Here is a 14,947-nt window from a genome sequence, read left to right as displayed (position 1 = left end):
TATAATATACTGGCGTTTTGTTATGTTAAAACATATATTATTCATGGTAAAACCGGAACACTTACTTAGGCACGGCTTTTGTTCTTAGGCCCTTTTTTCAATTGCATTTACCTCAGATAAGGCCAGTAACTTGGTCAACATCTGGATGTAGACGGACCTGCCTTTCACATTGTAATTTTCCAACTCAACAGGTCCCGGTAGTAGAGTTGCCGTAAGAGAAGGGAAAAGCCGAGCTCCCTATCTCTGACAAGAGTGCTAGAACGGCTTTCCAGGGAGCTTTCTCGTACCTCCGGGCGCATTTCAATAGCCTAACGCAAGCTACAGTTCAGTATCAGTTTGATGAAGATATTAGCCGGACATAGATCTGAAAAATGTTGGCGATAAAAGTGTGGTTACATCCACGATATCGCACTTTTCTCCGTAGTACTATTATATTTGTTGGTTGTTATTATACAAAGAGTTGTAGAGGGTAATATGCACGCGTATATATGTATACACGTGCATGACGCTTAAACAAGGGCTTCTAAGAGACCCAAGGCGACTGAAAAGACCTCGATATTTCTCACTCAAGTCCCAGCGAGCTGTGCGTGGCGTAACCGTATAACACAGGTCTAGGAACCGGGTTATTGCCTCCCTTGCGCGGATACCTCAGGTTCCTTTGTATTGTACAGTTCGCTAGATAGCGGTCCTGGGGCCGAAATCTCAAGCCTAGCCGTAAAGCTATAAGCTGCCATACAAAGTTTCAGCCCATGTCTGGAAGCATGGTATATTTTTTCTCATTCAATCTCATCCAGTCAAGTTCTATCCTCAGGTATTTTTTTCTTTTCTTTTTTTTTCGATTCGCACATTGATCATTTCTCATCTGTAGTCATGCATTTTATGTTTAAATGAGTGACATTTTACCAACACGTCGTTTTTATATGGCTCAAGCTTTTAAATTCACTTGAACGAATGACATTCTCGTAACGCCCTTTCAGGTCCTTTGTAACATTCTTAATTTACTGTCGGTCCCTTGCATTGTTCACTTCGTCAGATAGCGGTGGGGTTGAAATCTCTGGCCTATCCTATGATTCAGCGCAATGTTTAGATGCATTTATACCTTCTCATTTTCAACTGACGATCTGGTCTAATTTGATCTTCTTGATAATTTTTATTTGTTTTATTTGTCCAAGCCTTTTCATCCTTTTTAATTGCATTTATACGTTATTTTGTTTTGCTGTAACTGTGACAACGAAAAAATACGGGTATGTTAAAATGTAATGGAATTATACGCTTTACTATAGTTTTTTTTTAATTACGATCCTGGGATGTTATAAGATTTTAAAATGTTCGGGATGTCTTCGGAATTTATTCGGGACGTTTTCGGAATATCGGGGAATCATCGAAACCACCCCGGCATTTGAGGGAGATACATAACTGTTACAACGAAAATATACTGATATGTCAAAATGTTATGGAATTATACGTTTTACTATAGTCTTTTTTTAATTATTATCCTGAGATCTTATAAGATTTTAAAATAATCGGGATGTCTTCGGAATTTATTCGGGACGTTTTCGGAATATCGGGGAATAATCGAAACCACCCCGGCATTTGAGGAAGATACATTGTCAAAATCTTATAAGGCACAAAATTGAATAGTCTCCCGCGCAGCCTTTCTTTGTGTCGGTCACGCAACGCTCCCATCCCCATAACGAGATAACGTATAACACATTTTCCCCCCTACCTAATCTACAGCATCATTTAGAAAGCTTGTTTCGGCTTGATAAGTTTTCAAGCGCCATAGACTTGGACCCCGTATGGTCTTTGCCGATGAGCACTTGCGAGCACCCCGTTTTTTATGCTAGACCGAGCATTTTTAGTTGTTGAATAAATCGAGCAGCGAGCACATCGAAAAATACAATAATGCGAGCACGGCGGGAAAAAAAGATTTGCTGAGAAAGGGGGGCATAGCTGTCATCTGGATAAAGAACAATATCTGAGGAAATCAAAATTATGGTGGAATGCGCGGAAAAGCACTATTATTTACACTTTTATTGCCTCTATCCCGAGTTATTCAAAAAATATATTAAATAAGTATACGCTTCGCGATCCGTTACATCGGCTTAGAAGGTGTGGCTGGTCCCGTTTTACCTTTTCCTGGTTAAGGTTGTTTCTCTATGGGCGTAGAAAAACCATCGGCTTAGAAGGTGTGGCTGGTCCCGTTTTACCTTTTCCTGGTTAAGGTTGTTTCTCTATGGGCGTAGAAAAACGTAGGGTGTTTGCAGAGTAGTAATCCACAGACTAAGGATCGATTAAGAGAAAAACGGCATCCTTAGCTCACGTTCCAAATTATTACATTAAAGAAATACTGGAATGAATACTGGAGTCAAGAAGGGTGAGGTTGGGAACCCCCGGCGATTTCCTAACGATGACTAGGCGATTTCCTAACGATTACTAGGCGATTCCCCATCGATGACTAGGCGATCCCCCATCGATGACTAGGCGATTCCCTATCGATGATCAGGCGATTCCCTATCGATGACTAGGCCATTCCCCATCGATGACTAGGCGATTCCCCATCGATGACTAAGGGATTCCCCATCGATGACTAGGCAATTCCCCATCGATGACTTGGCGATTCCCCATCGATGACTAGGCGATTCCCTATCGATGACTAGGCGATTTCCCATCGATGACTAGGCGATTCGCCATCGATTTACCCAACTAAGCATATCCTTATAAAAATATATGCCGAAGTGACACTCATACAATGCGGTACACTCGCATCGCCTCAAAGTCATCTCCGCTTGACTCATCTTCCTCGTCTTTGCCTCGTCGTCGACGCTTGTCGGCAGCCGTGTCTTGTCGCCTGTTGCGAACAGACCGCGCAATGTCTTGATAAACCCAAGCGCCGAGAATCGCGCCAAAGAAAAAATTCGTAGCCGCTTGCCATTTGCTAATCTCGTCCACTTTATCTGCCCCGAGTCTGCACGATAACGGCTCTGCGTGACCAACGATCATATACGCAAACACCAGAACGGTGCCGAACAATGCCTTGGTAACCCCTTTGCGCTTCCAGAACACCTCCGCCAAGAAATACAGCCCGGATAAACACCCCGAGCAGATCCACTGTCGCACCTCCTCCCCCTCCGAACACATCAGCGGACCATTCTTATCAATACTATCCATCAGCTTCAGTACAGCGGTCCATAATGTGATGACAAATACGGCGTATATCCCCGTGGGGCTCCACGATGTGTGTTCTGTGACGTCATTGTCTGTGACGCCATCAAGCTTTTCTGAGATGTCCATAATATCGACCTGTTTGGATTTGGGTTCCTTGTGTGACGGTGGCCGGCGATTTATCTCTGCGAATCGGCTGGCATCCATGAATTCGTATGCGTTTCGGACCCCGCTGTGTGATGGCGCCGGAATGCTTTCGAGACTTTTGTGCATCCCCCGTCTCCGACCCGCATAGGATATACCGCTGTGCCTTGTTTCCGGGGGGAGACTCCGTTGTCTTCTGACACGTCTCGACGGTGGATGAACGTCTCCGTTTAACTTCCGGTACAAGCGTGGAGCCGTGTGCACATGCGCAGTTGTCACATTGCTTTGGCTCCCTCGTAATTGGACTCTCTGGAGTCGATTTCCCGTCGGGCGGTCGTCGGGGCGGATTGTACGCTCGTCTTGTCGTATCTGACGTCGAGTGTGTATCTGGCTTAGCTCGCTGCGTTCTGTTACTTGTGATTCTGCGAGGGAAAGACGGGGGCTTGCTGGCTCCGTAGTCTTTATCTCTCGTTTGACTTGGTTTGTTATCATTCCTGGACCCTTGTTGGGGTTTTGTCGCTCATTGTTTTCTGATAGTACAGAATTAGTACTATTTGTCTCTGTGATCGGCTCCAGTTTGTCTACGAGTAAAGATAATAAAAAGAGAGTGTGTTGTGCAGGCTGAATGTATGCATTGCGCGGAAACAAAGTATCTTATATAACGGGGTAAAGGCAGTTACGCTAATATGCTTAAAGATGCTCGGTGCTAATTCTTAATAACATTTTTTTTTAATTTACCCGTTATGAAAACGTCTAGGAGTCAAAAAGATTGTCCTATTTCATTGATGCTTTCGGAGGGTAATCATAACCATCCGTATTCGCTGTACTAGTGTTTAATTTTATTTAAGCGTAGCCGACTTAATATTATTCAACATATGCACAGACCGGTATTTTATGAACTTTCAAATATATTTCCCAAGGTAACAGGTATATTTTCTTTAAATTTGCGACATAACTTATACTAAGGTATGATGACGATCTTAGTAATAAGTCTTATAATGGATTTGCTACATATAGAGCGACCAGTTATCCCTTTACGAAGTATCCCTGCACAGAATTAGCACGGAATTGCTTATTTGCCTATTTTAACCGAAGACATTGAATTTTCTATATGATTCGAAATCCAGGTAATAATTGTACGAATTCGTTCTTTGGTCATGTCTAATCGAAATAATCTACACCCCTGTCTTTTGCGTAAACATCAAGACAACCACGAAGCTTTCATGGTCTAAAACATCAAATGTGTTTCATCTTCTCTTAAACAAATTGGAAATTAACGCAAGGTCTTGTCCAAAGCTAAGGTACAAAATTGAGTAGGCGACTTGGCATGGTCGGTTTAGACTTGCAACTAAGATCACCATCATCAGATTTGACACACCTTGACGTCAATTTTATATCCCAAAAAAATGTTATTCCAAAAAACATCTCCCCTCCCCCCTCAAACCGCCACTACCTATATCCCCTCCCCCTCCAGCAGCCCCTACCTATCTCTTCCCATCCCCCCACCACTTCCTATCTCCCCTCCCCCTTCTCACCACCACTACCTATCTCCCCTCCCCCTCCCACAACCACTACCTATCTCCCCTCCCCCCTCCCACCACCACTACCTATCTCCCCTCCCCCCTCCCACCACCATTACCTATCTCCCCCCATCCCACCACCACTACCTATCTCCCCTCCCCCTCCCACCACCACTACCTATCTCCCCTCCCCCTCCCACCACCACTACCTATCTCCCCTCCCCCTCCCCCTTCCCCTCCCACCACCACTACCTATCTCCCCTCCCCCTCCCACCCACCACCACTACCTATCTCCCCTCCCCCTCCCACCACCACTACCTATCTCCCCTCCCCCTCCCACCACCATTACCTATCTCTTCCCATCCCCCCACCACTACCTATCTCCCTTCCCCCTCCCACCACCACTACCTATCTCCCCTCCCCCTCCCACCACCACTACCTATCTCCCCTCCCCCTCCCACCACCACTACCTATCTCCCCTCCCCCTCCCACCACCACTACCTATCTCCCCTCCCCCTCCCACCACCACTACCTATCTCCCCTCCCACCCACCACCACTACCTATCTCCCCTCCCCCTCCCACCACCACTACCTATCTCCCCTCCCCCTCCCACCACCATTACCTATCTCTTCCCATCCCCCCACCACTACCTATCTCCCCTCCCCCTCCCACCACCACTTCCTATCTCTCCTCCCCCTCCCACCACCACTACCTATCTCTTCCCATCCCCCCACCACTACCTATCTCCCCTCCCCCTCCCACCACCACTACCTATCTCCCCTCCCCCTTCTCACCACCACTACCTATCTCCCCTCCCCCTCCCACCACCACTACCTATCTCCCCTCCCCCCTCCCACCACCACTACCTATCTCCCCTCCCCCCTCCCACCACCATTACCTATCTCCCCCCATCCCACCACCACTACCTATCTCCCCTCCCCCTCCCACCACCACTACCTATCTCCCCTCCCCCTCCCACCACCACTACCTACCTCCTCTCCCCCTCCCACCACCACTACCTATCTCCCCTCCCCCTCCCACCACCACTACCTATCTCCCCTCCCCCTCCCACCACCACTACCTATCTCCCCTCCCCCTCACCCTCCCCCTCCCACCACCACTACCTATCTCCCCTCCCCCTCCCACCCACCACCACTACCTATCTCCCCTCCCCCTCCCACCACCACTACCTATCTCCCCTCCCCCTCCCACCACCACTACCTATCTCCCCTCCCCCTCCCACCACCACTACCTATCTCTCCTCCCCCTCCCACCACCACTACCTATCTCCCCTCCCCCCTCCCACCACCATTACCTATCTCCCCTCCCCCTCCCACCACCAGCACTACCTATCTCCCCTCCCCCCTCCCACCGCCACTATCTCTGTGACTAGTGACTCGTGACTAGCTCATGTGGAAAATTAATTATCGAAAAACAAGATAATATTTGTATCACATTAGATAATATATAATTTCTTTAAAAGGGGAATGATCAAAAGCTTACCCGCTTTCGCTTTGACAGGTTTAACGGAAGTTCTGGAGGCAAACGTGATCCAACCATTACCCTTCAAACAGCCGGCATTTTCAAAGAAATACCTTTTATCACATTTTCCTACAATTTTAATTTATATTTGGGGAATGATTTGAGGAGTAATCATACCTAATGACTATCAGGTTTCTACCTAAGTTCCACGGCTCTCTAATCAGCGCAAAAATAAAGACCTACATATAACCTACGACATATAACCTTCCTATTTCTGCTACTCTAAAGTACCAATTTAATTCCGGGAAATGAAACAACTTTTAATTCTTTTGGGATGTGAAGCAAAACCTTTATTTGGTTGTCAAGTAGTTATTGATTAAGCAAAGACGATGATTTCTCAAACAAGGTTTTCTACAACTTCTTTAAAACCATCTAAATTAAGAGTAATTGATATTTGGTTAATGCGGACTTTACTTCAAGGTGTTTCTTATTGAAGCAATATCTTTCGCTAATCCAATAAAACTTACTGAGCTATATTTGGAGTTACAGTTTTGGTCAATCTTTTTTGAGATTTTTTACTTCTAAGAACAATTTTTTCGAGTTGACGCCAGTCAAGTCTTATTGTATCCTTGAGAAAAAAAAATTAATCAGTAGGCAAGATATGGATAAAACAAACAGGAAAAGGGCCCAGAAAAGTGCGTGTTATTTCGTTATTTAGATAAAGACTGAATTAGATTCGAGTTTATTATTTTATTTTATTTACGCGTAGACCCGGTTGTCCACGAGCTTACAGAAGTTTTCAAAACCATGTATGCGTGGAGTTAATTTAGTAATCTTGGTTAAAGTACTGCGTTTTTTCATTGAACATAATCGACTTACTGTAGCGGGTTGTATCGCACTATCACCAAACACACTTTCATATAAATATCTGCAAGTTTTTTAGGCATTGATGATTGTTCTATAAGATTTTGGTTCGCGTAGAATAGAAAGGACGTTGATAATTTATGAGTTTCTGGCTTTTCCTAATGTGTATTGGGTTGCTAATGACATCTTACCTTCAAGTTTCAGCTCGGTTTCTTCTTCGTTTCTCTCCATAGTGTCTGAAATGTGAGTACCGGAATCGGAATCCGCCATTTTTCCTTACATTGGATCTAAAAACATCCAGGTATGGTTAATTTCTAGTTTCTCTTTGTTTTCCCCATCTCTATTTTCTTCCCGTAGCGGGAAAGCTTTTCTTTTAAGCAAAACAACACTATGAAAAAACTCGCTCCTGATTGGTTAGTAATTTCGTTTCGTGTGCTTCACAAAGAGAGAACTCTTCTCACATCTTCAGCCGAAAGTGTGGCAAAGTTGAGAGGGTCCGTTGTCCAATCACAAAGCGATAATTACGTAAACGTACTTTGGTTATTTTGGGATATTTCGTTAATTGTGTGGGTAGCTTTGATATGAATAATTCACTTAGTAGAGTTGTTAGGAGGTAATTGGGATTTAGAGCGGGCAAGGCACGAAAGGATATTTCCCTTTATCGAATAACCTATTTAACCTAACGCATTCGGTCACAAGGACATTTTGTAGCAAAGATCGAAAGCGGCTTGTGAAAATTGCTGTAAAACATTTAGCTAGTGTTGTAAAACACGACGGTAGAAAGAAAGGTTAAGAGAAAAAATTTAACAGAATTAACTATAGAAAGAATGGATGAACAGAAAAAGGCTCGCACATCCCCTCCCTTTACCACCACAAAGTGAGCTGTTTTTGATCATCATATATACTTTTTCTAATCTATGAATGCGCTCCAACTCCCTCCTTTTCCCAGCAAAACCTAGATACCTGCCAAAACGCTTTGAATAACTACCCACGAGAATAGTCTGAATACCTGATTAACAATATTTGACTAATATTTGAATAATGTAATCAGTGACATACTAAATATCTCTTTGGTCATCAAAAGCGTAGTTCAAACTCAATGCGAGAGTGTTTCTTTACTGCACTACTGAATTTTCGTGATGCGATGCTTTCATGACTTGATGGTGTCGTGACGTGACTTTCGTGACGTAAAAGTTTCGTGAAGAATAGGCTCGTGCGATGAAACGTTCCCGGGGATCGTTTTTTTGTGTCAATAAGCGGAAGACATCTTGTTTATCTTGATCCGGTGAACGTTTTCTTGAAACCTCACACAATGGAAGCCTGTGGTTCACAGCACTAACTATCTCGTTAACACTGAACCTTGTTACTTCCGTGCTTGATCGACTCGTCTTTTCTTATCCGGATCACACGAAGCACTGCAGGAGAGCAGCCAATTTGACAGAAAAATAACGTTGTGTAATCTTTACGACATAATGATACAATGCTTTAGTATTTGCACTGAGGTGGTAGTTGTAGAACTAGCGTGCATATTCATTCGTTCTTATTCAGCAAAAGTCTAAAAATTAAATCCACAAATTTATTTGCTGCAAGTGTACTGACATTTTTAAGGTGGCCGCAGCTCATGGGCTTCGATAACTTTTTAGAGTCGAATTGAAAGACCAAGGCAATGTCTTCAAAGAAGCGTTCTCGGTACCAAGCCCCAACGACCGAGTCTTCTTCATATTAAGACTCAACTTTTCGCCGGTCCCAACCGACGTTTTCAGCGCCTGCAATGGCGCACACTCATAAATACGTGGAGTAGTTTTAATCTATACTGTCAAGTAGAACGGTAAAAATACATTCACTAACGCAAGTCTAGCGATGTCATTTCGATATTGTGCGCGCGCAAGGGAAATCTACCGTGCGCGGGTCTTCATGCAGCCTATGGGGTTTGGGGGGGAGGGGGGGAGTCAATAAACCCCGATATAGACTCCCGCGTGTGCGCAAGTAAAAATAATGATTTACATATTGCAAGTAAAACAACCGCATGTAATAGTACAATTGATAGTAGCAGGGAGTATTAAAAGGGGGAGTAGACTCTGCCATGATAATTTTCGTGATCTTTTTTTCATTTTTGTTGCAGTGCAAGCAATCTTGTACGGTTATACAGTCAATAGCGGGGAGTACTCGAAAATAGGTTCAGTTGTAATCGTTTTATCCTGTGTGTGCTTTGTCTATTAATTGTGCAGTACACGTAAGCATGCGTGTGTAATCGTAGCATAGTGTCGAGAAATAAGGATAGTTGGCTCCAAAATAATATTTTGATTGTACACATTCCTGAGCTATGATAACCGCCATGCAAGTTATTAAACAATTTATAAAAGGAGGTATTATAAAGATATCTATAGTGGGATCCATTATACTATTTTTTTAGTGTGCGCACACGCGTAAAGACGTGCGCAGGGCACTATAACATGCGCGGATAATTACACAATCAATAGCTCCACAAAGCATTTGTAGGATGATTGTAGTGCGCTCTATTATGTTCCCCCGTGTGTGCGCACGTGTAAAAACTATCCATACTCTATACCGTGAGAAAGCACAAACCCCCTTGATTGCCGCAATGTAACATCGCTTCAAAAAACGTATTACGTGCGAGTGTGTGCGCGCAAGTGTAAATAATATGTTTAATCTTTTACGTGCGAAGTACACACCCCATATTAATATCTCCCGTTTGTGTGCATGTGTAAAAAATTTGCGGCAATAAACCACTGCATAATCTCTCTCGTGTGTGCGCAACTGTAAATAATGTGCGGTATTAAACCTGCATAATCTCTCTCGTGTGTGCGCAAATATACGTAATCTTCGGTAATAAACCCCTGCATAATCTCACTCGGGTGTGCGCAAGTGTAAATAATGTGCGGTAATAAACCCCTGCATAATCTCTCTTGGGTGTCGGCAAGTGTGTATAATGTGCGGTAATAAACCCCTGCATAATCTCTCTTGGGTGTGCGCAAGTGTGTATAATCTGCGGTAATAAACCCTGCATAATCTCTATCGGGTGTGCGCAAGTGTGTATAATGTGCGGTAATAAACCCCTGCATAATCTCTCTCGGGTGTGCGCAAGTGTAAATAATGTGCGGTAATAAACCCCTGCATAATCTCTCTCGGGTGTGCGCAAGTGTGAATAATGTGCTGTATAAACCCCTGCATAATCTCTCTCGGGTGTGCGCAAATGTACATAATCTGCGGTAATTAACCCTGCATAATCTCTATCGGGTGTGCGCAAGTGTGTATAATCTGCGGTAATAAACCCTGCATAATCTCTCTCGGGTGTGCGCAAGTGTGTATAATGTGTGGTAATAAACCCCTGCATAATCTCTCTTGAGTGTGCGCAAGTGTGTATAATGTGCGGTAAGAAACCCCTGCATAATCTCTCTCGGGTGTGCGCAAGTGTGTATAATGTGCGGTAAGAAACCCCTGCATAATCTCTTTCGGGTGTGCGCAAGTGTGTATGATGTGCGGTAAGAAACCCCTGCATAATCTCTCTCGGGTGTGCGCAAGAGTGTATAATGTGCGGTAAGAAACCCCTGCATAATCTCTCTCGGGTGTGCGCAAGTGTGTATAATGTGCGGTAATAAACCCCTGCATAATCTCTCTCGGGTGTGCGCAAGTTTTGTGCGGTACAAACCCTGCATAATCTCTCTTGGGTGTAAGCAAGTAGAGTAAATAATGTGCCGAAATAAACCTCTGCATAATCTCTCTCGTGTGAGCGCATTATCGTGTACGTGACTGCTTTTAACTTGTTTTACTCGACATAATCTACCGCATGCTGTAGTCAAGACATCGAGGTTTTTGCGATTGTTTCTCATAACGTAGCACTTACAGTAGTTTATCGGGCTGTCATTTTGCCGTCAATCAACATAGCAGGGGGTCTTTTTTTCTTATCTCACTTTATAAATATTCAACTCATTATCACATTTTTTAGCCTTTTTTTCTTTTTTTATCAATCTTTTTTTATATATCTGACTAACCTGTTTCATTGTGTTTTCGATTAAAAATTTTTTTTTCACTCTTGATAACGGGCGTTAGAGCTTCTTGAATAAACATGATGGCGACATTAATTACGTAAACGACAGTCAGTAACAGGCGTGTATGGTGTGGCGTTTTTAAAAGAGATCCCATCGCAGCCAATCGAACGACATATGAAATTACAATAAACTATATTGCTCCTTTGGAAATAAAACACGTTTACTTTAAAGAGAAATTCCAAGAGAATACTTGAACTGAAGTGATATGTGAATAGGTTAGCCGTTGATACTGAATATTTTGCAAGCTATCGGCCGACGCATCCACCTGCCGTAGTCGGCAGCATACATAACTTAAAAAGAGAAGCACTACGAGGGCCATGTAAGATATGAACACAAAACGAGAGTTAAAGCTGCATACTTCCTATTTAACAAAAGATAGCAAAATATGATAAGCACTTGAAACAAAACTATTGGTAGACTCCCAAACAGTTTACCATCAGCAGCTGCGAGCTCTAGTTTGCATTTGATCGAATCTCATAGTCTCGACTAGTTTGTTCCCGGTAAGAACAAGAGCGACCTAATGGCGACTGTGTGTCGCACATCTTGCACGATCCACGTCGCGCTTGGGGGACAATTTTTCACTTTTTCTCTCTAGTGAGGTTGCCTATCCTTAATGATTTTATTAATATCATCACAGGTCTTGTAGTACAGAGTTTCTCTCTGTCCATTTTGAGAAAAAGAAAATGGATTTCGATCTACCGCTGAGTTGGCTTATCTGCTTTAATTTTCCCCACACAGTTTCGAGGATTAGTTATCCTGGAAACAAAGCTGAACGCAACTGCATTGTAAATAGATTCATCCAGGATGAAATATTTATCCAATTATCGGCAATTTCCATTTGTTGACAGAAAAACGCATTTCGCTTTTTATTTCTGAAGAACAACCGTCTATGATGCTATATTCTAAAAAACAAAATTATCATGTTGGCATGCTCTCAGCAGCAAAGCTTAAACTTAGAAATTTAAGTTGGCTTTTAGATGGTTTGTTAAAAAATATATTTTTAAACTGAAATTATTGGTTTAACTATGACCACAGACGGTAGTTTGAACCAACCTATGCTCATTATGATTTTATTTGTCTATGCTGCATTTAAAGACTTTCGACTGTTCATAAGTCAAATGTTTCCTCCCGACATAATTGAATTCACTTTGTATCGCGCCGAAACGTAGAGGAAATCTGTTATAAACTGCACTTCTGATCGGTTTAATCTGGTTGTCTCAGTCTTAGCAGCCATTATGTCATTCGACTGCGATCGGTTTTTGTTTTCATTGAACATCCTTAAGATTCCAGTAATTTCTCATCATTGGAAAACGCCCTGGCTAATGTCTGTCTTGACAGAGGAATACGAAATTAATACCGAAAATTAACATGCCTTGAACAACTGGCCCTTGCCTCTCGTCAATATGGTGAAATAAGATCGCTACAGAAAGACAAGCGCTTGCTAATGTGCTCTCTCGCTACGTATTCGGAAAAAGTTGTAATTTTGCTGTTCAATAGAATTAGTGATTTCAAGAAAATCAATTGATGCAAGGGGCTGGAGAACTTCCAATATATTATGGTAAACCTATGACGTCAGCCCTATTAACTAGGTTGCTATGGGGAAATTTCACTTCTTTTGAAGCAGCAAGGAGGAGTGATCAAGCGACGACTGCATCGAAGCCGTATCGAGTTCCCTGTTTGTTTCGCTGGCTTCGCTAAAACCGCTGAGAACACTATCAAAATCCGCGCCTTCGCCCGTGAAATTCACTCGCCACAGCTTCAGCGTTGTATATAAACGAGAGCAATACCATCTGCCAAAGCCCACACGATCGGCTGCGATCGCACATTTAGTGTTTTGAACGAACCGTTGCTTAGTTTCAAGTGTTCTAAAATGAATTGTAACACTGCCTCGTTTGGCCCGATAGTACTAAGCGGAAAGGGAGCTTCTGAGAATGGCTACAACTCCACAGTTTAGTATCCCCCCAGGATTATCGAGCTTATTGGAGGAGTTTGTGGTTAAATGCATACAGGAGAACCCAGAAGATATTGTCGAATTTGCAGCCGATTATTTCAATATGTTGAAGCGATTCAAGGAAAAGAAAGCCGCTAGCAAGCAAGCAGCACAGTCAAAGAAAGAGAGCGAAGATAAAGAAGACCTGGCCCCTGCCGAACAACCGATCATAAAGGGCAGATCTCGCCGTGCGGCCGTTTCAGCCGAGCCATACAACCCGAATGAAAACGCTGACTTTAAGGCGAAGTTCTACCCAAAATCTGAGGAACAACGCAACCACCTCAAGAAAAAATTGCTTGAGCTTTGGTTTCTCGAAAAACTTGACAGAGAAGATCTAGATGTGATTTTGGACTCGATGTTCGAAAAGAAGGTTTCTCCCGAAGAGATAATTATAAAAGTAGGCGACAAAGGCGATAACTTCTATGTCATAAACACAGGGGAATATGATGTATTCGCCTTGGACAAAAGTACAGGAGCATCTATCAAGGTCCACACGTTTAATGGTACCGGTATGTTTGGGGAGCTAGCTTTAATGTACAACTGCGACCGAAATGCTACAATAGTCGCCAAAACCGAAGGCACGCTATGGGCCCTCGACCGTTCCACGTTTGTGCAGGTTGTTGTTGGTGGCGCGCAGAGGAGACGCGAGCGTAACATCGAATTGTTGAAGAGCGTAAGCATTCTCAAAGAGCTCGAACCAGAAGAATTAGATAAACTAAGCGACGCACTGTACCCTAAAGAGTTTAAAGACGGCGAAGCAGTGATCAGGGAAGGGAATGAGATTGCAGACTGTATGTATTTTATCGAGAAAGGGAAAGTACGCGTGACAGTGAAAGATGGCGAGGTTGAGAAGACTGTGGAGTTCGATAAAAATTACTTTGGCGAGCTCGCTCTAGTCATGAATCAACCCCGATCTGCTTCGGTCTATGCTGTTGGGGGGTGTAAATTCGCTAGCCTAGAAAAGGAAGCGTTTGAGCGCATCATGGGTCCTTGTAAGGAAATTATGAAGCGAAACGCGAAGGAATATGAAGAGCAAAAGAAGAAACTTGGTATTGGGATGTAAAATCCTCGGTTAACTTCTCAACTACAAACAAACCGCACCGAACACCTGCCCGATATCTAGCAAAACGCAAACAGTACATTTTTTCCCTGAAACATTCTTTGATTTATGTTATTTTGCTGCTTTTCAATTACACCCTGCGCTCGTACAGTACTTATCGTTCCCAGGCGATGAATGTGTTTTCTTGATTTTCAGTGAAGCGCGTTTCATTCATTCAAAGCAGGTCCTCATATTTGAATTTTAAATAAGTTAGGATAAGGCTACTATTTGTGTCTTAAAAGTGAAGTGGAAAACAAGTTTGATCACTTCGAGCTATAAGAAACTATCGAAAATATATGTATAGCAAATATATAATCAATTAGAGTTATGTTAGCTATTTCAAATTTACTTATCGTCGAAATATTATTTCTTAGTTTGTAATTGTAAAGTATAATTATGTCCCTAGCGATAGTCGTAAATGCATATTAAGTAAAAAGGTTTTTAAAAACCCCAAATCGTTAAGTGTTTTATTCAGTGCGCTGTGAAGTAAAGGGCTGAGAGATCTATAGAATTTCTAAGCAAGTTTTTGCTGGGAGTATTATTATGTCTTTGGAGTCATATTGGGCCATTGAATGCCTGTCGTGATATTGGCGTTTTCAACAACAAACACCG

The 14,947-nt window shown here is 43.0% G+C and overlaps 2 protein-coding genes across 2 annotated transcripts; one reads left to right on the top strand and one right to left on the bottom strand.

Annotated features, from left to right (window-relative positions):
• Positions 1-804: 804 nt before the first annotated feature.
• Positions 805-7,715, bottom strand: LOC116618530. Its single transcript, XM_032382335.2, has 2 exons — positions 7,368-7,715; positions 805-3,890 (listed from the first exon to the last, which is right to left on the bottom strand). Exons 1-2 carry the CDS (start codon positions 7,444-7,446, stop codon positions 2,746-2,748), a joined length of 1,224 nt encoding a protein of 407 aa, XP_032238226.2. The 5' UTR covers positions 7,447-7,715; the 3' UTR covers positions 805-2,745.
• A 5,462-nt stretch (positions 7,716-13,177) lies between these two features.
• Positions 13,178-14,299, top strand: LOC5512888 (cAMP-dependent protein kinase type II regulatory subunit). The gene has a single exon (XM_001633176.3). The coding sequence runs from the start codon at positions 13,178-13,180 to the stop codon at positions 14,297-14,299; it is 1,122 nt and encodes a 373-aa protein (XP_001633226.2).
• Positions 14,300-14,947: the final 648 nt, after the last annotated feature.

The sequence above is a fragment of the Nematostella vectensis genome, chromosome 4 (genome assembly GCF_932526225.1).
Source record: "Nematostella vectensis chromosome 4, jaNemVect1.1, whole genome shotgun sequence".
Classification (NCBI taxonomy): domain Eukaryota; kingdom Metazoa; phylum Cnidaria; class Anthozoa; order Actiniaria; family Edwardsiidae; genus Nematostella; species Nematostella vectensis.
This window is presented reverse-complemented; position numbering and strand designations above follow the sequence as displayed.